This window comes from Oryctolagus cuniculus, chromosome 1, assembly GCF_051225735.1.
Source record: "Oryctolagus cuniculus isolate XC-2025 breed Fujian yellow rabbit chromosome 1, ASM5122573v1, whole genome shotgun sequence".
Taxonomy (NCBI): domain Eukaryota; kingdom Metazoa; phylum Chordata; class Mammalia; order Lagomorpha; family Leporidae; genus Oryctolagus; species Oryctolagus cuniculus.
Window position 1 is genome coordinate 177,924,393 of NC_142867.1, and position 26,516 is coordinate 177,950,908.

General features: G+C 43.0%; 1 protein-coding gene across 7 annotated transcripts in view; it reads right to left on the minus strand.

The window, feature by feature from the left end:
• FREM1 (FRAS1 related extracellular matrix 1) overlaps positions 1-26,516 on the minus strand; it is a 176,824-nt gene that overhangs the window by 97,970 nt on the left and 52,338 nt on the right. For all 7 annotated transcript variants that reach the window (XR_016223537.1, XR_011380085.2, XM_002708087.6 and 4 more), the window contains 8 exons: positions 26,102-26,425; positions 21,722-21,830; positions 17,920-18,051; positions 14,254-14,598; positions 13,037-13,179; positions 4,333-4,529; positions 3,591-3,681; positions 1,631-1,798 (listed from right to left, as the gene is read on the minus strand). Coding sequence is in view for 5 of the 7 variants with exons in the window: in XM_002708087.6 (XP_002708133.3) it covers positions 1,631-1,798; positions 3,591-3,681; positions 4,333-4,529; positions 13,037-13,179; positions 14,254-14,598; positions 17,920-18,051; positions 21,722-21,830; positions 26,102-26,425 (1,509 nt within the window). In the remaining 2 variants the exon portion in view is untranslated. The remainder of the gene's footprint in view (positions 1-1,630; positions 1,799-3,590; positions 3,682-4,332; positions 4,530-13,036; positions 13,180-14,253; positions 14,599-17,919; positions 18,052-21,721; positions 21,831-26,101; positions 26,426-26,516) is intronic.

The window sequence follows — 26,516 nt, forward strand, 5'->3', positions numbered from 1 at the left end:
GCCATCACTGATGTCTCCCAGTGTCTTCATTAGCAGGAAGCAGAAATCAGGAGCCAGAGCTGGGTAGGGAACCCTGGTATTCCAGTATGAGACACGAACATCTTAAGTACTTAGTCAAACACCTGCCATGTAGCTCTTTATTTAAAGAGGACAATTAATCTTTGCACCAAGGTTCCTACTTGGGAACCTCATTTTCATGAGTTTTATCATGTGAATGGCCCAGAATGGAAATGCTTTCAGGAATACATTTGGCTACATTAGATGATTTTTAAAATATATATTTTAGGGAAACTTTCAGGAGTCACTGTGCACTTACTCCTCATGTAGGATCTCTGTCCTTAATGTGCTGTGCATTGAGATTTAATGCTATAACGAGTACTCAAACAATATATTTCACTTTGTGTTTCTATGGGGGTGCAAACTGTTGAAATCTTTACTTAATGCATACTAAACTGATCTTCTGTAAAAAAAAAAAAGGAAATTATCAATTCCCAACTTGACTCTCACTGGGATTAAACATGACAATAGGTCTGATCTGATTTCATCATCATTTAAAAAAAATCATCTATTATTTTTCACTTTATGTTTCTGTGTGGGAGCAAACTGTTGAAATCCTTACTTAATGTATACTAAGCTGATCTTCTGTATATTAAGAAAATCAAAAATGAATCTTGATGTGAATGGAAGGGGAGAGGGAGTGGGAAAGGGGAGGGTTGTGGGTGGGAGGGACGGTATGGGGGGGAAGCCATTGTAATCCATAAGTCGTACTTTGGAAATTTATATTCATTAAATAAAAGTTAAAAAAAAGAATCGAAAGCATAAGGTTAATTTGCCTCCATTTTTTTAAAAAAAGATTTTTTTTAAATTTGAAAGTCAAAATTAGAGAGAGAGAACAAGGAATACCTACAACTCAAACAAGGACTCATATGGGATGCCGGCATCAGAAGCTGAGTGCAGCTTAGCCTGCTATACCACAACCCAGTCCCCCCTTCTTTTCTTAGGGATGAGACATGTATAGGTTCTGGTCCCCTCTGGTTTGTAATGAAAGGGAAATGTTCCTCCTTCCGTTCTTAAGGGGGTAAAAAGAGCCCAATAATAGCCTCACTGATTAAGTCTGGCACTCACAAGTGAAGGAGGGGAACGGGGCATGTCAGACTTGGTGTTTGAATGCCAGTTTCATGGATAAGACGCACAAAATAGCATCGCCTTTGTAGTTCACTCTTAATGAAAGGTGTGGGTCCTTTGAGTCTGGCAAAAACACTGGACAGCGTAGGATGAGAGGGCCCATCTGAATTTATTTCAGAAAATTAAAGAGCTTCTTTAGATAACAAAATAGTACAGTTGCCCTGTGGTGAGAGCCAATAAGCCCTTCTGGTTGCTAAGAGACCCAGGACTTAATCCCCTTCCCCTGATCAACATGTGAAACTCAGCAGAATGAAAAGCAAATGAGATTCAGATAGAACTTTGAAAATAATGCCAAACTCAGCAACCAGAAAACCTCACCTAGTGGATAAGTAGTCCCATGGAAAGTAAAGGACTCCCCTCCCCTTGCTTTTCCCTCCTCGATTGCAGCCGTTAAATTAAAAAGTTGATCTTTCTTTCCTTCCCCCACACCAGGCCTTGTACGTACCTCAGGAGCTTGATTGTCCACTGGGAGAATGGTAATGTTAAAACAGATCCCATGCAAAGTGCCGCCGTGCTGGTTGCTGATGGAAAACGTGAACTGGACGTGTCTGACATGAGGGCCTATATCCTGCAGAGGGGGCATGTAGGCCACTTTCAGGTAGTTCACAGCGTGCTGCAAAGCAAATCGAGATGGACTTGTGGGTGTGCATCAGCAAAGACCAGAAACCTTCAGAGACCCATGTCCAAGACAATCATTGTGCTGATATTAAATATCACCATCCTCAATTTAAAGATCCTCCAAGGGTATAGTTTATAAATTATATGTTCTACACATCAGGAAAGAAAAAGACAAAGAAATTAAGTAAATATGTCAAGTGTCTGAAGCCACCAACTCTGTAAAGGCAGGCTGGCGTTATACCACAGTGAGTTAGGGTGCAGCTTATGATGCTGGCATCCCATATTGTTATGCCAGGTCAAGCCCCAGTGCTCCACTTCCTATCCAGTTTTCAGCTAACGAATACCCCAGGAAAGTAACATACGAAGGCCCAAGTACATGGGTCTGTGGCACCCAGTGGGAGACCTGCATGGAATTACTTGCTCATGGCTTTGGCCTGGCCCAGATCTGGATATTGTAACCATTTGAAGAATGAACTAGCATTTGGAGATTCCTCTTCTGTCTGTCACTCTGCCTTTCAAGTGAGTAAATAATCTTACAAAAAAAAAAAGAGAGAGAGAGAGAGAATAGTACTTACTATTTGGGACTCACATAGGCATTTAAAACCTCTAACTACAGTGAAATTAGCCATAATTAGTCCAAACTACACAGCTGTCTGCTGCCTAAGCCCTAAACACCATTATCGTGACTTCCCATGGGGACTTCAAAGTAGGATCTATACAAGTAGGCAGAGTTTTGGTGAAGGATTTTGGAAGATAGTAAATGTTATGGGTTAAATATTTTTTAAGATTTATTTATTTATTCATTTGATAGGCAGAGTTACACAGAGAGAGGAGAGATCTTCCATTTGCTGGTTTACTCCCCTAATGGCCACAAAACCAGGAGCTTCTTCTAGGTCAGGAGCGTCTTCGAGGTCTCCCTTGTGGGTGGCAGGGGTTCATGGACCTGGGCCATCTTCCCCTGCTTTCCAAGGCACACTAGCAGGGAGCTGGATCAGAAGTGGAGCAGGCTGGGATTCAAACTGGCGCCCATATGGGATGCCAGCACTGCAGGCTATGGCGGCCACAATGCCAGCCCCTGTGGGTTGAATTGTGTCCCCATAAAATGATATGCTGAAGTCCTAAACCTCAGTATCGCAGAATGTGACTTTATTTCAAAACGGGGTCTTTGCAAATGTAATTAGTTAAAATGTGGTCATACTGGAGTAGCTATATCCAATATCCAGTGTCCTTATAATGGGAAGAGAGAGAGGATGGCCACATGATGACGAAAGCAGAGATGGGAGTGACGGCTTGCTGGCAGACCACGAGAAGCTAGAAAGAAGCAAGAAGGATTCCCCAACAAGGTCTCAGGAGCTACATGACCCTATCGACACCTTGAATTCAGAGTTCTAGCTTCTAGCATTAACAGACAATGAATCTCTGGTGTTTTAAGGCATCATATTGTGGTACTTTGTTATGGCAGCCCTAGGAGGCTACTGTGAGTTAAATTTGCTTAAATTAAAACATACGTACCTGATCCCCAAATTAGAGTCCTGCTCCTGGCAGAACAAGGCAAAGTGCTGTGTTGAATTCTACCAAGATTCTGATGTCATATCCAACATGATCAAGCACTTTTAAATAGATGTCATGTGCTTAATGGAAATGTACAAGCAGAGATAATAAAGACACTAAGCTTTTATGGCAGACATCAAAGGCCAGTATTCTCAGCTGCAACACTCATGCATGCCTATCTTCTTGCAGGACATTTATATAATCAGATTTATCAATATTTTCACATATCATCATACCTGTGTGAATGACTTCAGTCCCAGGGCAGCAGGATTTTTGGTTAGCTTTGGTATGCTGTCTACCATGAATAACTTCCCAGCATCCAAGTATCTATGGAAAAATACAGGAGAATATATCAGCTAATGTTACAGGTAAAAAGAGTCACATACCCTGCAACCAAATTTCAAAAACTGAAAGAACTCATTGTGGAAAGATATCAGATGTCCCATCTTCATATTCTTGTTTTAGGTAGGGAGCAGGTGCACTAACTTTATGTCCAGGATCACTGATGCCACCTCATCACTGCAAAAGATATGTACAGAATCTTCTGATTCGGCATCATGAAAGGGAACTGTTATTCTCATCCCAAGAAGATTCCTCTATTATCATGTACATGACCCTGACCTGCCACTTTTCTGGACTGAGATCATCAAATACAATCATTTCTTAACCTGTGATATCTAAAAATTACAGAAAACCTTAATAAATTTTACTAAAAAGAAAAACAAGCACTCTCTTTAGAGAAGGGGGATTAATGACTGAAGCCCCATTATGCTGAAGATACTACAGGTTACAGTGACTTTCTAATTAATCCAGATTTTGAAGGGAGGGCTGAGATAAGTTTGAGATAACAGTAAATTCTGAATTGAGTATAAGTTCATGTCTGACCAATGAAGCAACTGAATCATGGTACTATATAATGATAGTTTTTACTCTCGAATCCTAGAACTGATGGCCCTAATGATGACTTTTCAAAGATACCTGTGGCTGAAGGAGAAAAATGGGGGGGTGGTGATGGTGTAGAGCAGCTCCCCATCGTGTGATTCTGTATCTAGGAAGTACAGATGTTTCTTGGTTACGTAGGCAACCTCTGTCTCGTTGACAACCAAATGCCGAGAAACTCCAGGAGCCTCTTTTGGAAGCTGGTCATCCACTGGAGTGATGTGGATTGCCACCACCTGGAATGAAAATATTTGTCCCGTTAATCCAAGATACCCAGAAAATGCCAAAAAGAAAGTCCCCCATTACCTAGTCACAGATAAAGTGATTTTCAAAAGCTGAGATTTATCGTACACTTTTGTTAAAATGATTCAGGAGCTATTGAGGGCATGAGATAAAAATGAGATACTTCTTACTCATTTTATATTCCGTTTAAAGAATTTGATTACCACAGTTATAGTTGATCCAGTCATGAAGGCTGTAGGATGAGCACATAAAACAAAAAAAGGTGTTCTAATTTTTAAAAAACATCTCCTTGCCATCAACAGCCAACACTTTTCTTAATACTTCCCCATGCTCAGTCATCAGGCATAGAAACCTTAACATAACTTTTGGTTCTACCTTCTCCACCCATGTATAACACAGTCCCAGAGTTTCTGTTCAAGAAATTTCTATACCAAGACCAGCCCTACCTATAACCCTAAGTGTTAGACCTACTGCTAAAGGCCAAACTCTCATAAATTCTTCCCTATGTTATTGCAACAGCTTCCCATTAGCCCTAACTCCAACAACTAATCTGGACTGTCATATTTCTAGCATTATTTTTTTTAATGTAGTCAAATCAGTTGATTCACCTCCTGAAAAACTCTTAACTAGCCATCCATGTTATTATAGTATTATTCAAATTCCTTAGCGAGGCTCCAAGATCCTTCACAGTTTAGACACACTCTATTTTTCACCTTTGTCTTCTTCCACTTTTCAACATTAACCTAACATTCTAGTTGCACACAATAGACCATGTGCTGGTCCTCTAGCATATGTCCATGCTTTGGCTCAAGTTGTTTCTTCATTCTGGCTTGCTTTTCTCTTGTTTTCTCCAGCTATATGAATTTGTCTCAGCCTTTAAGCCTCTTCTTAGACATCCCCAAATTTCTCAGTTGGAATTAATTAATTCCATTTTCTCAAATTTCTCTTATCCCTTGATATGTTTCAAATGTTTCCATTCTTACAAAATTGATGTTGAAATTTATGCAACAGTATTTTTTTAAGATTTACTTATTGATTTGAAAGGCAGAGTTACAGAGAGGCAGAGGCAGAGAGAGGTCTTCCACCCACTGGTTCACTCCCCAGATGGTTGCAATGGCCAGGGTTGTGTCAATCCGAACCCAGGAGCCAGGAGCTTCTTCCAGGTCTCCCACATGGGTACAGGCGCCCAGGGACTTGGGCCATCTTCCACTGCTTTCCTATGCCATAGAAGAGAGCTGGATCAGAAGTGAAGCAGCTGGGACTTGAACTGGCACCCATATGGGATGCTGGCACTGCAGGAAGTGGCTTTACCTGCTATACCACAGCACTGGCCCCTGCAATGGTATTAACAGGTAGGGCTTTTAGGAAACGATTAGGCCAGGAGAGAGCTCTGCCCTTGTGAATGGATTGGTGCCTTATAAGAATTTGAGGGGCGAATTCACCCTTCTACCTCTTCTCCAATGTGAGGACAGAGTATCTGTGCCCTCCAAAAAATGCAGCAACAAGTTGCCATCTTGGGAACAGAGCAGCTCTCACTCAACCTGCTAGAGTCTCGATCTTGGATTTCCCAGCCTTCAGAACTGTCAAACTTTTTTTTTTTAATTTCTCAATCATCTAACAGCAAGTATTTCATTATACCAGCATGAATGGACTAGGACATCCCTTGATGTCAATCTCTGCTGGACTGAAAGTTCCATGATGGCGGGATTATGGTAGCACGCAAACCACATGGAATTTGACAATACCGGTTGAAGTATTTACTGCACTACTCACATACCAGAAGCTGTTTGACCTTAAATAAGTTACTCAACTTTTTGATACCAATTTTTAAGGCTTTCTTTTTAATATAAAATTTAGTTATTTAAATGGCAGAAAGACACGTAGAAAAAGACAGACAGTGAGAGAAAGCTCACATTTGCTGGTTCACACCCCAAATGCCTGCAATGGTTGGGGGGGGGGGCTGAAGCCGGGAGCTGAGAACTCAACCCTTGTCTTCCTCATGGATGGCAGGAACCCAATCACCTGAACCATCACTTCTGCTTCCCAGGGTCTACATCAGTATGCAGCTGGAATCCAGAATGCAGGTGGGAATAAATCCCAGGCACTCTTGAAAGAGTTACAGAGAGAGGGAGAGACAGAGAGATCTTTCATCTGCTGGTTCATTCTCCAGATGGTCACAACAGCCACAGCTGGGCCAGGAGCCAGGAACTTCATCCAGCTCTCCTATGTGTGTGGCAGGGGCCCAAACACTTGGGCCATCTTCCACTGTTTTTCCCAGCCCATTAAGCAGGGAGCTGGATAGGAAGTGGAGCAGCCAGGACACACATCCCATATGGGATGCCAGGGTCACAGGCAGCAGCTTAACCTGCTTTGCCACAATGCTGGCCCCCAACCAGAATCTTCATTGCTAGGCCAAATGCCCACGCTGTGTCAGTTTTCTTATCTGCAAGTTCAACATGACACTAACAACCTCACGAAGTTCTTTTCAAAAATCAAATATCACTATGTAGGTAAAATGTCTGGCATGCAGTAGGTACTTAATATATACTATGCTCATCTCTGTATCTCCACAACATCTGGCATAATATTTTGTAGAGGGAACGCATTTCCTCAGTGTTTGTTAAGTGAATGAGTCAACATGGCTTGTTTGCAATATTAAGAAGTCTTGAAGCTATCCTTACAGGTTCGGATCATGCTAGAGGGCAAGGAGCACTAACTAAACAGCTCTAACCATCGCATCTATTTCCTTAGAATACTCTGGAATTGGTTACAGGAAAGCTATTACTTTCTCTGGACGTGGCACAGGCACAGGGGTATTTGCACAGCCTGCCATAGGAAAGTATTCTTACCCTGATTTTATGCTGATGCTGTCACCAAAACACAGATCAGCAATGACAATTCTGTCTAAAACAGCGGTGGTCACAGGACCCGATTTGAAAATGAAGGTAATTCCTTTTTAAATTGACATACAGAGCAGAAACTAAAACACAGTTAAGCTTTTCTATTATGTAAAATAAGACTATATCACATCGGCTTACCACCCACAAGCTGTGCTCCCCAGGGCAGATCATCTAACCCCTCTGGCACTCTGGTTTTCTTCTCTGCACATTAGGAATAATAACTATGGCTATTAAAGTAAAATATTATCATGATCAAACAAGATAGTGGCACAGTGAGCATCTGGCACTTAGTAGGTTCTCAAGACATTAACTCCCTGTCTCTACCTTTCATTATTTTTATAAAAGCTTACAATATGTTTACCATCCATTATGAAGCATTTCAATAATTAAAAATTGAAGCCAGTTATCAAAGTAAAGGAACACAATGACAGTCATTTCTCTAGTCTCCTGGAGTCTGTGTCATGATTTTTTCCCCAATTACAGTATTTTGCTAATCTACAAAGTTCAGGAATGCTCTATGGGACCTTCCCACCATAGTGTGGATCAGTGAGGCTCTACTTAATTGAAAAACTGAATTTAATAAGGAGACAATAGTTATTGTGCCTTCAAAGAGACCATTTTCCATGCTAATTTATTCTCCAATGTGTTCTTTGTGTAAAAAGAATGTACAAGCAAGCTTTATTATACCTCTGTAGTAATTCTTGGTGGGCACATTTTTCAACATGTTTTATGATAGCCTAAGTTGATGTGTCTTTACATATTTATGCATGTTTAAACAATTACTGCGTGTGTGTCTATGGGTGAGAAAAACCCTATTTTAACAAAATTCCACAGAGAAATAAAGCATTTTCATTGTACTGAAATTTGGTTGTAACAAAGACATTATTAAACACCCATTCCCAGGCACACAGTGGAAAACTAGTGCTCGAATCGTCTTTGGTTTCTTGTTCTCTGGCAAATCCCTGCAGTCTACTTATGGCCATGGGCACCCACGGACTTGAAAGGAATCAGAATATAAAGTGAGGAATCAGCATAGACAGTGACAATGTCTGACTTTGACGCTCAGACTCAGCTCACAGTAGGACTCTCCACCATCGGGAACCTGACCTCCTAGTGGCCCTGAGTTCCTGAGCTGTCCTCTGCCTTGAGCTCTGATTCGTGCCTGCTCCTTATTTTACATCTTCCTTTTTGCCAATCCAGTATCACTTCTCACCCCCAGAAACGACCTCCCACTTCAGTTTTGCACACAGGACTTTCTGTTCCAGCTTGTGGTAAACACGTACCCCCAGGGTGCCTGTGGTCCTATCCAGTCACCTTTCATTGCACCCTTCCACTTTAGTCAGGCTGTTATGGCACCTGCTTCCTCTCTTTGTCCATGTTCAGTACTCTCCTCTATCTTTATTTTCCACCCTCCAATTTCCAATATGTCTCTCTCCTTGCTATTATCTGAATCTGGCTTTAGCATGTCCCTTAAGAGTGTCACATGCTGGAAGCTTGCCCTCCTTGCTAAGAGGCAGTGGGACGTCTGGTGAAAGGTTGTGAGATCATTGAGTGCCTTTGGAAGAGGTTAACACAGTTGTTGGGGAACCCCAGTCAGGGTCTGACTTTCTCTCTTGCCATGTGATCACTCCCTCCCATGCACCTTCCTGACACTGTGATGCCATCTGCTGTGAGGCCCTCACCAGAACTGAGCCAATGCTGGCATCATGCCCTTGCACCTACTGGACTGTGAGCTAAATAATCTTCTCTTTATAAATACCCCACTTTAGATTTTCCTTATGCTAACAGAATACTCTCACACTTTTGGTTTTATGTATCTTAAGGCTTAAACTCCATAAAGCAGGATTTAGAAAGAAAATTTTTTCTTTTAAAAAATAATCAATTAATTTAAATTATTAAATACATTTAGTAATTTAATAATTAATTAAAGAGGCAAAGAGACAGAGAGTGTCCAAGCACTGCTTCATTCCCCAAATGCCCGCAATAGAGGGGACTAGGCCAGGCCAAAAGTGGGAGCCAGGAACTCAGTCCAAGGTCTACTACCTAGGTAGCAGGGATCCAACTACTTGAGCCATCATCTCCACTTTCCACAGTGCACACTGGCAGGAAGCTGGAATCACGAGCAGAGCCTGGATTTGGACCCAGTAAGCCAAACTCTGATATGGAATGTGGGTATCCAAATCAATATTTTGTATTACTATTTGAGAGGCAGAGTTACAGACAGAGAGGGAGAGATAGGGAGAAAGGTCTTCTTTCCACTGGTTCATAAAAGGCAACAATGTCCAGAGGAGTGCTGATCTAAAGCCTCTGGTCTTCCACACAAGTGCAGGGGCCCAACCACTTGGGCCATTTTCCACTGCTTTCCCAGGCCGTAAGCAGAGAACTGGATCAGAAGTGGAACAGCCACGACATGAACTGGCACCTGTATGGGATGCTGGTGCCACAAGTAGAGGCTTAACTACTATGCCACAGTTCTGGCCCCACAACCAATAATCTTAATCAGTAAGCCAAACTCTTATCCCAAGGAAATACTTTTCTTTTCTTTTTTTTAAGATTTATTTACTTGAAAGTCAGAGTTACACAGAGAGAGAAGGAGAGGCAGAAAGAGAGAGAGGTCCTCCATCCACTGGTTCACTCCTCAACTGGCCGCAACAGCTGGAGCTGCGCCGATACTAGCCAGGAGATGTGAAGCCAGGAGCCAGGAGCTTCCTCCAGGTCTCCTACGTGGTTGCAGGGGCCCAAGGATCTGGGCCATCCTCTACAGCTCTCCCATGCCATAACAGAGAGCTGGATCAGAAGTAGAGCAGCCGGGACTCAACTGGCACCCACGTGGGATGCAGGCACTGCAGGCGGCGGCTTAACTGCTATGCTACAGTGCCGCCCCCAGGAAATACTTTTCAAAAAGCAAATGACAATCACAGCAACCAAGATAGAAATAGAAAAGGGATTTCTTGCTGATACATAGACACCTTGTTGATATGTAGGTAGATCCCAGCAGGAGTGTTCAGGGGAAGAGTGCAGGGAGATAATAGGAAACCTCCTTCTTACTTTAAAGAGATTCTCATCTGAGAACACCCGTGGTTTCTGCCTCTATGAAAGAAAAGGAAGCTTCCTAACAGCATGACCCGAACGACCCTGGACCTGATACTTTGGTGATGATGGAACCCTCTGATCACAAATGCTGTAAGTAATCATCTTATCTGAACTTTCATTTTTTGTTGAATATTTTAAATAAATTTTTATTTGTAGAACTTGAGGAGGTACTTGTCCAAATTGAGCATCCAATCATCTAATGAACTAGACGATCATTTAAGTCCCTTAAAAATGACAGCTGCAATGATGATATCCACGTTCACCAGCAAGGTACACAAAATATTTGTTTTTGTGGGTATGCACACACTAATTCCTTGAAACTTTGTGCCTGAGAGGCAGCAGATAATGGCCTAAGTGTTTGGATTTTTGCCACGGACATGGAAGACCCAGATGGAGTTCTGGGCTCCTGGCTTCTGCCTCGCACAGACCTGGCCACTGCAGACATTTGGGGAGTGAACCATCAGATAGAAGAGATCTCTCTGCCTTTCAAATAAATTAAAAATCAGTAGGGGCCAGTGCTGTGGCATAACGGGAAAAGATGCCACCTGCAGCGCCAGCATCCCATATGGGCATGGGTTCCAGTCCTGGCTGTTCTATTTCAGATCCAGCTCTCTGCTATGGCCTGGGAAAGCAGTAGAAGATGGCTCAAGTCCTTGGGCCCCTGCACCCACATGGGAGACCCGGAAGAAGCTCCCAGCTCCTGGCTTCAGATCGGCTCAGCTCCAGCCATTGCTGCCATCTGGGGAGTGAACCAGAGGATGGAAGACTCTCTCTCCCTCTACCTCTCTGTAACTCTGCCTTTCAAATAAATAAATAAATCTTAAAAAAAAATAAGTAAACACTAAATGGAAAAAACCTGTTCCAATTAAGTCTTCATTACTTTGGTCTTTATCGTAGAGGAATCTAACATTTCTGTGTATGAGGAAAGAATTCTTGAAATTTTCACTTTTAAAAAGCTACTTAGTTTGCTAAAAGTGCTATGGTATTCATGTCAGACACGTAACTCAAGTTGAATAAATACACAGAAGACTTAGAAATAAACTCTAATAACAGTTGTCATTTTGAACTCTCAAATGAACAAAGGTCTTAAAAAATTTTAATCCAAAGGTCAGTATTGTGGTGCAGCATGTTAAACTGCTGCCTACAATGTAGGCATCCCAGATAAGTACAGGTCCGAGTCCCAGCTGCTCCACTTCTTATCCAGCTCCCTGCTCATGTCACTGGGAAGCAGTGCCGAGTGGCCCAAGTGCTTAGACCCTTGCCACCCATGTGGGAGACCCAGATGAAGCTCCTTTCTCCTGGCTTTGGCCTGGCCCAGCCACAGCTATTGTGGCCATTTGGAGAGTGAAGCAGTGGATGGAAGATCTCTCTCTATCTCTGTCTCTGTCTCTCTCCCCTCTCTCTGTAACTCTGCCTTTTAAATAAATAAATATTTTAAAAGATTTAATCCAGAAGTATATAATGCATTGGTGAAAAGAGAGAGCTGTTGCTTGAAGTTGTCTTGTTAGTCAAAAAGCACTTGAATTGAGATGCTTCTCGTTCGTTCTCCACTCCTTCTTCAGAGGCATCACCTACCTCCTCTAGTGTCAGAGCTCAAGTCTCATCCTCCCTAATCATCTCCTTCTGATGTATTCATCATAGAAAATGGATAATCAGCTTCAGGTAAGCATCAGCCGAGGTCAGTGACTGTGACATTATATGATATTTATGACACAAGCTTTTACTAGTCATTCTAGAACAGGTGGAAAATTAGCTGCATCCACACACAATACCTCCCAATACAAAATGCCTAGAAAAGGGACAGGGATTTGGCACAGTGGTAAGATCTTGCTTGGGACACTCACATCCCATCTCAGAGTGTCTGGACTTGAGTCTCAGCTCCACTCTCAATTCCAGCTTCCTGCTAATTTGCAGAAAGTTCAGGTAAGATAATTACTTAATAGCATTTGTGATCAGAAGGTTCCATCATCACCGAAGATTAAACTCAGGACCAGGATCGTTCGGGTCATGCTGTTAGGAAGCTTCCTTTTCTTTCATAGAGGCAGAAACCAAGGATGTTCTCAGATTAGAATCTACTTAAAGCAAGAGGAGGGAGCAGGTGATGGCTCTAGTATTTGGGTCCCTGCCAATCACGTGGGAGACCCAGTTTGAATTCCAGGTTCCTGGCTTCAGCTTGGCTTAGCCCCAGCTGTTGCAGGTACGTAGAAATGAAACAGCAGATGGGAGATTGTTCTCAGTCTCTGTCTCTCTCTCTGTCTTTCAAACAAACTAAAAGAGATAAAATAATCCCACTGTTAAATAACCTTAAAAACACTAAATAGAAAGTTATAGTACCCTTTAGAAAAAATGTTTGAATAGCCCTAATGCAAATAAATCTCTTTAACTTTGCTTAATCCATTGCTTTTCAAGTCTTGAACCTTGAAACCTGTTTTCATATAGTTTGTGACCATCTGTAAGAACTGATGTCTTATACAAGATGTTGGAAGCATTCAGAAGTTATCTCTTACCTGTGGCACTGAGAGATTCGGAGGTTCATGGCTGTCCCATAGGACAAATTCAAAGGAATCTTCAAAGATTTCTTCACCAAAATGACGATAGTAAATAATCCCATTAAAGAGATCCCTCTGAAGGAAGCCAGGGACAGGATAACCTATTGGAGGCACAAACACTACTTTTTATTATATGAGTTTACCAAGTATTTGGTACAACGATATTAGACTTACCACCCAAAGTTCCTCTGCCTAGTACATTGTATGTGCCCAAGGACTCCACATTTAATGTTTTAAAATCAAAGTTTATAAAAAGCTAATCAAAGTTTATAAAATAATAAATTGGAGAAAGTAAAATTGCTATACTAGTCTTCACATAGGAAAATTATCACTAGAAAAAAAATTTTCCAAAAATATCATCTTATTTAAAAACACAAAGTAATAATAGTTATTATTATTTACTCGATTCCTGTTTTGTCAAATTTCTGACCTACCCACTTTAAGAAGCAGTTATGAGGGGCTGGTGTCGTGGTGCAGCGGGATAGGCTGCCGCCTGCAATATTGGCACTGCTGGCATCCAAATTGGGCACTAGTTTGTGTCCTGGCTGCTCCACTTTCAATCCAGCTATCTGCTAACGTGCCTGGGAAAGCAGCAGAGGACCGCCCAAGTACTTGGGCCCCTGAAGCCATATGGGAGAACCCAAATAAACTTCCTGGCTTTAGCCTGACCCAATCTTGGACATTTTGGCCATCTGGGGAGTGATTCAGCAGATGGTGGACCTCTCTCTCCCAGCCCCCTCACTGACTTTCAAATTAATAAATGATCTTTTTAAAAATGAATCATTTATGAAATGATTCTAACAAAATGTAAATGAACAATATATATGAGGTTACTTTGCAATCTTGAATAAACCAAACACCTCCCTTCAGATTTATTTGTTCCATCTTCTCTTGGTATAATGGTTATATTGTTAACTTCTCTTGGCATAATCGTTACCTTGAAGTTCATCTCTACACTTTCTAGATGTACACCCTTGGACAGGTAAAATTAACTTCTCTGAGTCTCTGGCTTCCCATCCATGAAATGGCAATAGTAATAGCATCTTACTCCATAACGTTGATGTCCACCTTAGCACAAAGGCAGGCATGATTCAGCAAAGCCACAGGAGGACACAGAAATTTCTCTATGGAAGAGTCAGTTTCCTCCAAATGAATCTTACAGGCCCAGAGCTTACCTATCAGACCAGGCCCTGGCTTCTTCATGATCTCGCCAGCCTGTGGGGCTGTTGTAATGTTAAAGAAGATGTAGTCATCGCTGGAGTCCACGTCTGAAGCTCTGAGCATGGAGCCCTGGAGCGGGATGGTCTGCCCCTCTTCCAGTTCAATCACGACATTGGTTACGAGGAACGGAGGGCTGTCATCTTTGGGCAAGATGTTGATAGGAAACTTGTGACCGATGCTGTGATGGCCATCAAATATCCTGAAGACCACAAAGTCTTTGGTGGAGTCGCTGTCATCATGGTGATAGCGAACAACTCCAGCCTGCAGGTCAGCCACGGTGAAGAGAAATGCCTTTCCCCCTGACGGAGAGAGCAGAGCAGGTGCAGAGTGAATGTGGGAGCACTGACACAGCCACTACAAAGACAGCATCAGCACAGGAGATTGCCAGGGAACATAGTGCAGCCCCCACCTGCCCTGCAGAACAACAGAGGATGGCCCACAGGGCCCTGGAACATCACACATCTGGTGCTGAGTACTGCCTCTAACATTTATTAGCTGTGTGGACTTAGGAAGGCATTTAATTCATTTGAGATCCAGCTATAAAAAAGATTAACAATACCGCAATGGTTAACTTTACATGTCAACATGACTGGCCTCAGGGATATACAGATCACTGGGAAAACACTATTTCTGGGTGCTTCTGTGAGGAGGATATTTCTGGAAGAGATCAGCATATGACTCAGCACACTGAAAGACCCATCCCCACCACCGTGGACCTGAACAGAACAAAATGGCCAGGAGGGGAAAACTCCCTCTTCTTGCGGTGGTGCATCTATCTTCTGTCCCGAGACATTGGAATTGCTGATTTTGGGGCTTCTGGATTCAAGAACTCATACTAGCTTCCTCTCCTCCTAACCCTTTGCCTTTGACTTCAGACTGGGAGTTACACCCTCAGCTCTCCAGGTTCTCAACCAGAACAGAACTCCTTCTTGTGCTTCCTGGTTCCCCAGCAGTATCAGACTTCCCTGCCTCCACACTTGCATAAGGCAATCCTCATAAATCTCTTCGTGTGTGTGTGTGTGGGTGTGTGTGTGTGTGTATTTTTTCTCTGTTGGTTTTGTTTCTCTGGAGAACCCTGAAAACTCCAATACAAATGTCTACTTCATGTTGCATAGCAGAGATGAGAGAATCTAAATAATAGTCAGCCTCCAATAAATGCTGGTTATCTTTCAATTCATTGCTACCATACTACATGGAAGCAGTTCCTGAAGGATTGTCTTCCTTTTCATCTTGGCTTATTTATTTAAAAGAGAGAGAGAGGAGGAGAGAGAGATATCATCCATTTGCTTATTCACTTTCCAAACACCTGCAACTGTGATAGCCAGGGCTGGTCAAGGGCTGGGCCCACCCAAAACCAGTATCCCAGAGCTCAATCCAGGTCTCCCACATGGGTGATAGCCACCCAAGTACCTGAGTGATTACCTATCACTCCTTGGGTGCTCCTTAGCAAGAAACCAGAATTAGAAATGTAGCCAAGGCAAGATTCAAATTCAACTAACCTAATTGGATGCAGCACATCCCAAGTTTTATCTTAACTACTGCACCAAATGCTTGCAGTATGTATGAATGTACATATGTATGTATGTATTTTATTTGACAGAGAAGAGAAAGAGAAAAAGGGAGAGATGACAGCTTCCATCTGCTGTTTTACTACCCCAGATGTCCACAAGAGCTACAAAACCTGGAGCTGGGAATTCAATCCAGGTCTCTCTTGTAGGTGGCAGTAACACAATTACCAGAACCATTTTATGCTGCCTCCCAGAATGTACATTAACAGGAAGCTGAGCTGGGACTTGAACCCACGTATTCCAAATAGGAATGCATGCTTCTTAGCTACTAGGCCAAACACCTATCCCAAAGGATTGGTTTTGAAGCAGCAGCAGCAGTATTGTCTGGGAAACTGTTAGAAATTCAAGTTCTCAGGCCTTACTCTGGACCTACCATATCAGAAATTTTGATCTGTGTTTTACCAAATATCTATGTTTTACCATCCTCTGTGTTTTTAACAAACCCTCCAGGAGAGTCTAATGCATGGGAAAGTTTAACAATCACCGCGTTAAAGTCCAAGTACTAGAGCACTAATATCAAACAGACTGAGCCCAAATCCCAGTTCTGCCATTTTCTATGTATATAAATCAATTTCTCTAAGTATCAATTCCATTATTTTTCAAATGATATCGATAACAGCATCTCACTTCATAAAGTCAGCATGAAACAAATGAGATAAAGTATGTTGAAGGGTTTGCACAGTATCTGACACAAAGTACAGGTTTCATTAATGTCAGTACTGTATCCCTACCTCCTCTGATCCCAGAACAGCATTACAGTATGGGCTCTCCTCCCCATTTCACTTCCACTGTGTTAATCAACATTGCTTCATTTTATGCATAGCCACAGAGCATCACACTTCCTTGGGCAGGTATCCCCATCACTCTCCTCACACCCTACAGGTGTATAACAGACATCAGAAGAACAAACGATTAAATGCTAGTGTGACGGACTCAACCAGTGACTTGCCCAATAGCCACTCCCTAGTTTTACTCAGCAAGGCAATACAAGCATTTGAAAATACTCAGCTTCCCAGATGCTGCTGTGCTAAGAGGTTACAGGTGGGAGTCAGGGAAGGACATTCACACGGAAATGCTTGTTCAAGGGCAAGCTTAGATGCCATGACTTCTTACATTGCCCTTTCTCTCTCTTTCAGCCTTGAAGACATGAAGAAAACAACACTGACTTTCAAGCTGCTTTGGTTGGGTTTCTCTTACATGAAGTAGGAGAATTTATCATTTTATTTTTGATTTCAGAATTCCCTCATCACAAAAGATGACAAATGAAAAGTGTCTTTCTGATTTACAGGTAGGCAAACCAAGAGATTTGAATTAAATCCTCTAAGCTCTTTATAAGGAATACATTATTTTATCATAAAGTATGAATATTATTATTAGGGCTATTACCTGGTTAACTGGCATCTTTATAATTATGATTTCATTTCTATTAAATGATGGCAACTATCTCTAATAACATAATAATACCATTCTAAAGGATTAAAAAGTCGAAGTGTTTCTGGTTCTTAGTTTATTTCTCTATTTCTTTGAAGCAGCACCCATGAAGGGTTACACATTGATTTGAGCCTAATATGAAAGTCAATGGCTTCAAGATCTCCAGATTCTCTGAATATGACAATCTCACTTAGAAATAGGGTCAAGACATGTCACATATATATTGCTAAATACAATTTGTTTCTTAAGACACTTTGGGCCTACTACTGTGGCATAACAGCTTGGGCTGCTGCTTGTGATGCTGGCCCTGCTTCTCATCCAGTCCCTGCTAATGTTCCTGGGAAAGGAGTGGAAGATGGCTGAAGTGCTTGGGCCTCTGCCAACCACATGGGAGACTGGGATGAGGTTCTCGGCTCCTGGCTTCAGCCTGGCCCAGCCCTGATTGTTGTGGCCATTTGGGGAATGAATCAGTGGATGGAAGATCTCTTTCTCTTTCTGTCTCTCCCTCTTCCTCTGTTACCCTGCCTTTCAAATAAATACATAAATCTTTAAAAAAAATCAAACCAAAAAAACCACATACTTCTTAGGTTTTTTCTTAGGTTATAAAGGTTGATCATTCACCTCTTAATGTAAGCCGTCCATGCTGTAGACCATCAACAGTGACTAAGCGGACAGCACTTATGTCATCATTGTCAACAATCTGAAACTGTTCCCATGTGATGGCCCGAGACTGACCCTCCAGTAGATTAAGTCCTGAAACAGAAAACAGAAGAGCATTTTGGAACATTTTATTACATGCTGACATGTCTGCTTACAGAAAAGATTAATGGATGTCCATTCACGAAACAATCTGAAAGTTTTATCTTCAAAAGCTTTCCAAGAAGCAGGTGTTTGACACAGCAGTTAGGCCGCTATGTGGGACACTAACATCCCATATCAGAGTGCCTGGGTTTGAGTCCCTGCTCCACCCAATTCCAGCTTTCTGCTAATGTGTATCCCAGCACATAGCAGGTGATGGATCAATACTTGGATCCCTGCCACTCATATGGGAGATGGAGATGGAGTTCTGGTCTCCTAATTTCAGTCTGACCCAACCTCAAGCATTGAAGGCATTTGTAGAGGGAACTAGTGTCTCTCTGTCCCTGTTTCTCGCTCTCTCTCACTCAAATAAAATAAGCAAACAAAAGTTAAAGAAAAAAATGCTTTTCAAGAAACTGGAATGTAGCTTCTATTTTTAATTTTTTTTTGTTTTGTTTGTAAGGCTAGCATTGGGATAGTGGTTAAGAAGTCAATTGGGATGCCCACACTCCATACCAGAGTGACTGAGTTCAGATCTCAGCTCCACGTCTGATTCAGGATTCCTGCTAATGCGTTCCCTGAGAGGAAGCAGGTGATGACTGAAGTACTTGGGTCCCTAACCAAGTGGGAGACCTGGGAGGAGTCTGGGCTCTTAGCCTTGACCTGGCCCATGGCCCAGCCCCAGATGTTGCAGGCATCTGGGAGGTGAAGCAGTCAATGGAATACCTCTCTTTGTCTCTGCCTTTCAAATAAACAAAAAATAATAAATAAAACTTTTTTCAAAGATTTATTTTATTCATTTGAAAGTCAGAGTTACACAGAGAGAGGAGGAGAGGCAGAGAAAGAGTGTGGGAGAAAGAGAGATGTTCCATCCACTGGTTCACTCCCCAGTTGGCCGCAACAGGCAGAGCTGCACCAATCCAAAGCCAGGATCCAGGAGCCTCTTCCAGGTCTCCCAGGTGGGTGCAGGGGCCCAAGCACTTGGGCCATCTTGTACTGCTTTCCCAGGCCACAAGAGAGCTGGATCGGAAGTGAAGCAGCTGGATCTTAAACCGGCCCGGCCCATATGGGATACCAGCACTGCAGGCTGCAGCTTTACCCCAGTAAAACTTTAAAAATCACGTACTTTTTAAAATTTATTTTAAAATACGGTTTTTAAATTTTTTTACTATGATTAAATCCAATCTGACACCTGATTCCTCAGAAGAGACCCTTTAGAAGTCCAACAGAAATGACCAGGTTTCGTTTTTTTTTGACTGCTGTATAGTATTCGATAGAGTACATGTCCCATAATTTCTTTATCCAGTCTACTGTTGATGGGCATTTGGGTTGGTGAAGGAAAGAAAAGATGTTATGTTTCTCAGTGGTCTCTAGTTCATAAATATCCACATGGAATTTTTCAAAGGCTACATGCCAGTATTTTAAGTGGGCAAAAGAGTCATACATGTGTGTGTATACGTATATATATATATACGTATATATATATATACGTATATATATATACGTATATATATATATATATACGTATACACACACACACATATACACTCTGTGAAAGCACACATAGCTTGGAGGATGGAAAATGTCAGGTGCTTAAATATACACATACAGAGCCACTGCTTCAGGGGGTTGTCTAATTGTGATAGACAAAGAACTTCCAATCACTTTGCATTGTAATTTACTTTAGACTGTAATAAGGAAGGGACTTTTGTAATGATATAAAAACCTTCTCCTTAGACCAAGCATGCTGCAGGAAACTATGGAGAGAGATTTGCTTGCTGCTCAGAACAAGAATACATGATCTGAACTAAATGCCCTGGAAGCTGTAGCATCAACAGACATTTCCATCACCCAGGGAAACTGGGAGCCAACAGGTGCAGGGAATCACGAGAAGGAGCGGAGCTCTTTAAAGAATCAAGCTGATAAGACCTAAAGACAGTCCACCAGTGGACCTCGGACCTACCAGCTCTCCCTGCTCCCTGGCCTTGACCATCTGCTGGCTTTCCAGTTAGAACAGCCCCATGAGGCTTCCCACACTCTCCACAACTGTGAAGCCCTCCTATCACTCTGCCTCTTCTTCTGATGCAGTTGGTTACTTTGACTGCCCCGTGACATGACCTCCCTGGGTCACTGGTCAGGTCTCACCCTGTGGGATCCACGGAGTTTGTGCAATGACTGCCAAGAGGAGCCAGGTAACACAATCGGGACAGGAGGGAAGGTAATCCCCAGTGAGGCAAACCAACCAGTTCAAGACAGGAAATGGGAAGGAATTGCCAGACTGTTCACCTTTCCCTACCTACCCTCAACTCCTCCCAGACACAGTGACTCCATGTTGTCCCTGGAGACATGGGCAATGTGGAACAAGCTGCTTTATGTTACTGTAAAGCTAGGACCAGCCCAGCCACGTCACCTTATCACCTGCTTCTCCCCCTACGCTGATTCTCAGGATAGGGTTGGGATAACTGCTTTCTAAGGAAGATGGGCTAAGACATACAATATAGGAATGAAGAGGAGAGAGGGAGACAGGATAAAGGAAGTAAAAAGAAGAGAAGGAGGAAAGACAAGCTATTAAATATCTCTGTACAGGTAGGAAGGGTTTTGAAGCCATAACAACTCACAACAACACAGGACACGTCATGGGATACAACAGAGGAAGTAGCAAAATATCAAAGGTGGCTATATCTTTATGGTAGAATAATAAAAGGCTTTAATTCTACTTTATATTCTCCAAATTTTCATTTTAGAAAGGATTCTCATGTCCAAAGTACTGAAAATCAGATCTGGAGCTCCCTTAACAAACCTGAATGACATAGACTACAAATACACATACATCTCTACACTCTAGCAATAGTCCATGTGATGGCTGATGATTACTAAACCCTAGGTTACCAATGCCTTCTTTTTCCTCATTATCCCTACCACAGAGGTAAAATGCAATAGGGAGCCAAAATTATATATCAAGGCTGACCAACTGATGCTCCCCATCCTCTGCTGAACCTCACATGTGTGCAAGCACAGACATGTGCATACACACACACACACACACATAGACACATATGCATGAGACAACTTGCTAAGCTGCCACCTGAGGGTTTCAATTAGTCATAGATATTTCCCCTTAATACAACCTACCACTACTACCTACAAGCACATTTTGCATGCTGTTGAAGGGATTGGTAAGAAAGGAAAAACTTCATTTATATTCCACATTTGCAATTGATGTAAATAATCCTTCTCATTATGAGTCCACTCAGAATGGTGAAGCAGCACAAAGCCTTTTATTTTTTAAAGCACTTTAAGTTTTGACCTATGTGTTTTGGTTTCCATGCATCCCAACAAAAAAATTGGACAGTGGGCTCTAGAATTTACCTCCCTGAGTCTCCTAAATGGCGAGTAGGAGACCTTTTCTTTCTTAAAAGGTGTCTTCTAGCTTATCTCCTACAGAGCCAGACCTTGACACCAGGACACAGAGATCAAGGATTCCAATTTCTCACTCCACCAGAAAGGAAAAAAAAGGAGAACAGCTTTCTAACAGCCTTAATCTATCTGGGATGCGGTGGTCTCATGTACTGCTCTCTCCTGATCCATCTACTTTCTTGTAATCCCTCAGAGCTTTGACCTTTACCTGTATTCCAGGAGACTCGGGGGGCATTGGTATCTGCAGTTCTGATGGAGATGTGGACTGTGATAGGTGTGCTCCTTCCAAAGAAGAAGTCGTAGACCTCCAACTCCAACTGTGAACAAACAGATGCACCTGACAAGTTAGGGTAGAAAGTCCTATGGCCATAGACAGAGGCAAAAATGGGTTCAGGTTTCTGCTGGCCTCAGATCTCATCACTTTTGAAGAACCAATGTCACTTTTACAGGCCCTAACCTAGTTCCTTAGCTTAGTAGTATTTTTTAAATTTTCTTCTCCATAAAAGTATTCATCTGAAATTAACACCTGTGCTAAAGAAAGATCTCTGTGTGAGCTCAGGAGGCTGTGCCCTTGAGGCAGCACACATCTCCCATAGGGAGGGACTCCGAGGCAGTGCATCTCAGCTGCTGTGACTTTGTCCCTCCAGGGGGCGCTAAGAATGTTGGAAGACGTTTTTGGTTTCACAAATGGGTGTGGTGTGTTACTGTCATGTAACGCCTACAGGCCAAGGAATGCTAACATCCTCCTGTGCATAGCACAATCCCCAACAATAAAGAATTACTGACCCAAAGGATCAATGGTGCTGCTATTAGGAATCTCAGATCAAGAGGCATCCATTACACTAGATGTGTTTTTAAATATCTAGATTTTATTTGGTCTTAAGAAATTTATAACTTCTTTAGGAGCTACATAATAAGTTTGAGCTTTGTTATATGTTTTGTGTGTTCTGCACCAGAGACTGACATGAGAAGGACCAGGTATAACAGAAATACCCGGTTCACTGCCTACTTTCAAATAATGTGTAATTTGGGGGCTGGCATTGTGGTATAGTGGGTTAAGCTACCACCTGCAACACTGGTATCCCATATATAGATGCTGGTTGGAATCCCTGCTGCTCCACTTCTGATCCAGCTCCCTGCTAATGCACTTGGGATGGCCCAAGTGTTTGGGCCCCTGCACCCACATAGGAGACCCAGAACAATTCCTGATTCCTCACTTTGGTCTAGCCCAGGAGTTGTGGCCATTTGGGGAATAAACTAGCAGATGAAAGATCTCTCTCCCTTCCCCCAACTTTGACTTTCAAGTAAATAAATCTTTTTAAGAAATAATGAGGGGCCGGCGCTGTGGTGCAGCGGGTTAACACTCTGGCCTGAAGCGCCGACATCCCATATGGGTGCTGGTTCTAGTCCCTGCTGCTCTTCTTCCGATCCAGCTCTCCGCTATGGCCTAGGAAAGCAGTAAGAGAATGGCCCAAGTCCTTGGACCCCTGCACCCACGTGGAAGACCCAGAGGAGACTCCTGGCTCCTGGCTTCGGATCGGCACAGCTCTGGCCATTGCAGCTGATTGGGGAGTAAACCAGTAGATGGAAGACCTCTCTCTCTCTCTGCCTCTCCTCTCTCTGTATAATTCTGGCTTTCAAATACATAAATAAATCTTTTTTAAAAAAATAATGTGTGATTTTTTAAGACAATAAGAGAAGTATATCAGCAAACACTGAGTAACAAAAAGAAGGTTCAAGTGTGCCAAAGCAACAGACTCAAAATGAAACTAGACAAGGGCAGAAGGTCTTTTGGGGAAAGTATACTATAAACTGTGGGGAGCAACTCGGACTAGACTGAGTTACTGGAATTAAGACTTGTTCTATGCATCTGCTCTCCCACAATATGGCGCTGGGAGAGAAGAAAACAGCTTCTACACAGCTGCCTCCAGTTCAGCCAATAAACTGTAGGACTTGCTCCTGATTGGAGGAGAGCAGCGTACTCGGCGTGTGGGCAGCCGAGTTGGGATTGGCAGAGGAGGACTATAAAGGAGGAGAGAGACGGCATGCACCAGGAACATCTAAGGGGAACATCTGAGGGAACACCTGTGCAGCCCCCGAGAGAGCCGGCCGGCGGAGTGCCGCTCCCCTGCGGAAGTGGGGAAAGTGGCCAGGGGGAACCGCCCTTCCACGGAGGTGGAAGGGACAGTAGCCAACCCGGGAAGAACCAGCAGCAAACCCGGGAAGGGCCGAGCAGACGAAAGAACAGCGCAGGGTCCTGTGTCGTTCCTCCACGAAGAGGGGGAGCGACATAAACAAGCATCAGGCTGGGCTCTGCATCAGGGCTTTCAGCCCACAATCTGAGCCATGCATGATCTCTACTGAGAATATTAAGAGTTAGCTTCCAACAACAAAAAAATCACCCATCCAGACTGGTTCTGCAGCTCATAACAAGAACTTTGGGTGATTACTGACGCCATAAACAAGAGTGTCAATTGTTAAATCAACAACAGGAGTCACTGTGCACTTACTCCCCATGTAGGATCTCTGTCCTTAATGTGTTGTACTATGTGAATTAACAGTATAACTAATACTCAAACAGTACTTTGTGTGTCTGCATGGGTGCAATCTGATGAAATTTTTACTTAGCATATACTAAGATGATCTTCTGTATATAAAGATAATTAAAAGTGAATCTTAATGAAGAATAGGATGGGGGGGTTGGCGCTGTGGCACAGTGGGTTAATGCCCTGGCCTGAAGCGCTGGCATCTCATATGGGCAACGGTTCTAGTCCTGGTTGCTCCACTTCCGATCCAGCTCTCTGCTGAGTCCTGGGAAAGCAATGGAGGATGGCCCAAGTGCTTGGGCCCCTCATCCGTGAGGGAAGCCCAGAAGAAGCTCCTGGCTCCTGGCTTCAGATCGGCACAGTTCTGGCCGTGCGGTCAACTGGGGAGTGAACCATCCGATGGAAGACCTCTCTCTCTCTCTGCCTCTCCTTCTCTCTCTGTGTGTAATTCTGACTTTCAAGTAAATAAATATATCTTAAAAATAAATAAATAAATCTTTAAAAATTGAAGAATAGGATGGGATAGGGAGTAAGAGATAGGTTGGTTTGCAGGTTGGAGGGTGGTTATGGGGGGAAAACCACTACAATCCAAAAGTTGTACTTTCAAATTTATATTTATTAAATAAAAGTTTAAAAAAACAAAAATTACATTATAAAACACCAGAGAAGACACTGAGAGCACACAGAAGAATGGTGCTTTATTTGTGAGCTCAAGGTAAAAGTGGATGTGTGGGAAGTCCCGGGAGGCGAGGGAAGGAAAGAAAAACCAGCTGCCACAACTACAAAGGGAAGCAAATGAAAGCAAAAGGCACAGCCCCACATTTATAGTCTGAAGTCTTTCAGCTGCCCTGGAGGCTAAATGCTGAAAATGCCAAAATTACAGGGAGGACAATTTGCTAACCCCAGCGACACTCATTTTCCTCAATAAACCCAGAGTCTGCACCAATCTGCTCATTTAAATTCCCCTTCCTGTTTGAATTGACTTGCTGGTAGGTCTAAGTATGGGAGGCATTATTGCGGGCAAGGCTGTGACCAGCTGTTCTCCACTCCCACTGGATGCAAAACAAGAGCAGAGAGACTGAACCTGCAACCAAAGGAATTTAGATCTGATGGAAGCAGGACTTTTTACCCATTATATATTCTATCACGAACTCGCCTATCCTGACTTATTATTAGCTAAAATTAAGAACCCCATAAAAACACACACAGGAGAGAACAAAAACTTACTAAAAGAACTGTAAAATACAAAACAAAACAAAAAAACCTCTAACCCCAATGGTGTATGTTAGACAATTTGTTGAAGGACAGCAGAACTTGCAAACTGGGCTGAATGCAGACCTCAGAAGTATTTTGCAGCTGTCTTGAATTTTTTAAATTATTTTTTCTATACCTAAAAAATGAAAATCTTTTTTTTTAAAAGTTAGGGGCAGTGCTTGTGGCACAGTGGGTTGAGCCTCAGTTTGCAACATCCACATCCCATATTGGATGGGATGCCTGGTTCATGGCCCCAGATACTCGGGGCTTCTAGTTCAGCTTCCTGCTAAATGCTCCTGGGAGGCAACAGATGATTGTTCAAGTGCATGGGACCCTGCCACACACATGGGAGATCTGGATGGAGTCCCTGAGTTCTGGCTTCAGCCTGGCCTATTCTTGGCTGTCGTGAGCATTTGAGGAGTGAAATAAATAAATCTTTTATTTAAAACAAAAACAAAAATTTCCCACTTCTCTTGACAAGGTGACAAGTGAGCACCATGGCCAGCCTGGGTCATGTGTTTGCTGGCATGGCAGCAAGTAGTGGGGGGGCTGAGGTACAGCCATTTCCTGGCTCGCCTTTCTATTGCCGTGCCAGTGTCCCTCCAAGCAGGCTGCATATTTGCACCACCTGCCTGGCTCCTCTGGACATTAGTTTGCATCCTGATTTTCAGTGATTGCCTTCCGTGGCAAGGGACATTCAGCCAAACCGGAAGGCTAACAGATGACGAGTGTTAAATGACTGTGGGAACACCAGCAAGGCTAGAAGCTCTGCCCCTCTTCCTCCTTACCTCGTAGTGTCTCCTCTCAGGATGGCTGCTGTTTGGAGGCTGGTAGGCAACCTGCATGTCACTGAGGTCTCTCCAGGTGAATGAGGAGATGGGTTTGGTGTGGTCCAACAGGTGAGTCACATAGCCCTGGAGTGGGGCTTTGGTGACGTTGAACACCAGCAAGGGCTTGGGGGTCTCATCCTCTTCACAGTCCACAACCGATGTAGTCAAAGAGGTCAGGATGAACTGATCCACTTCCAGGATGAACGTGGCCATGAATGCAGCCCTTGGAATCTGATTTGGGATGCCAGCTCTGATATAGACGGGTAACCACGCGTTCTCTGACTTGTGAAGGAGAAAGCAAATACAAAGGGGGAATAACAAGAGAGAAGCTGCAAGTTAGAGAGTTCATAGCATGCTGTGTAATCAAGCCACA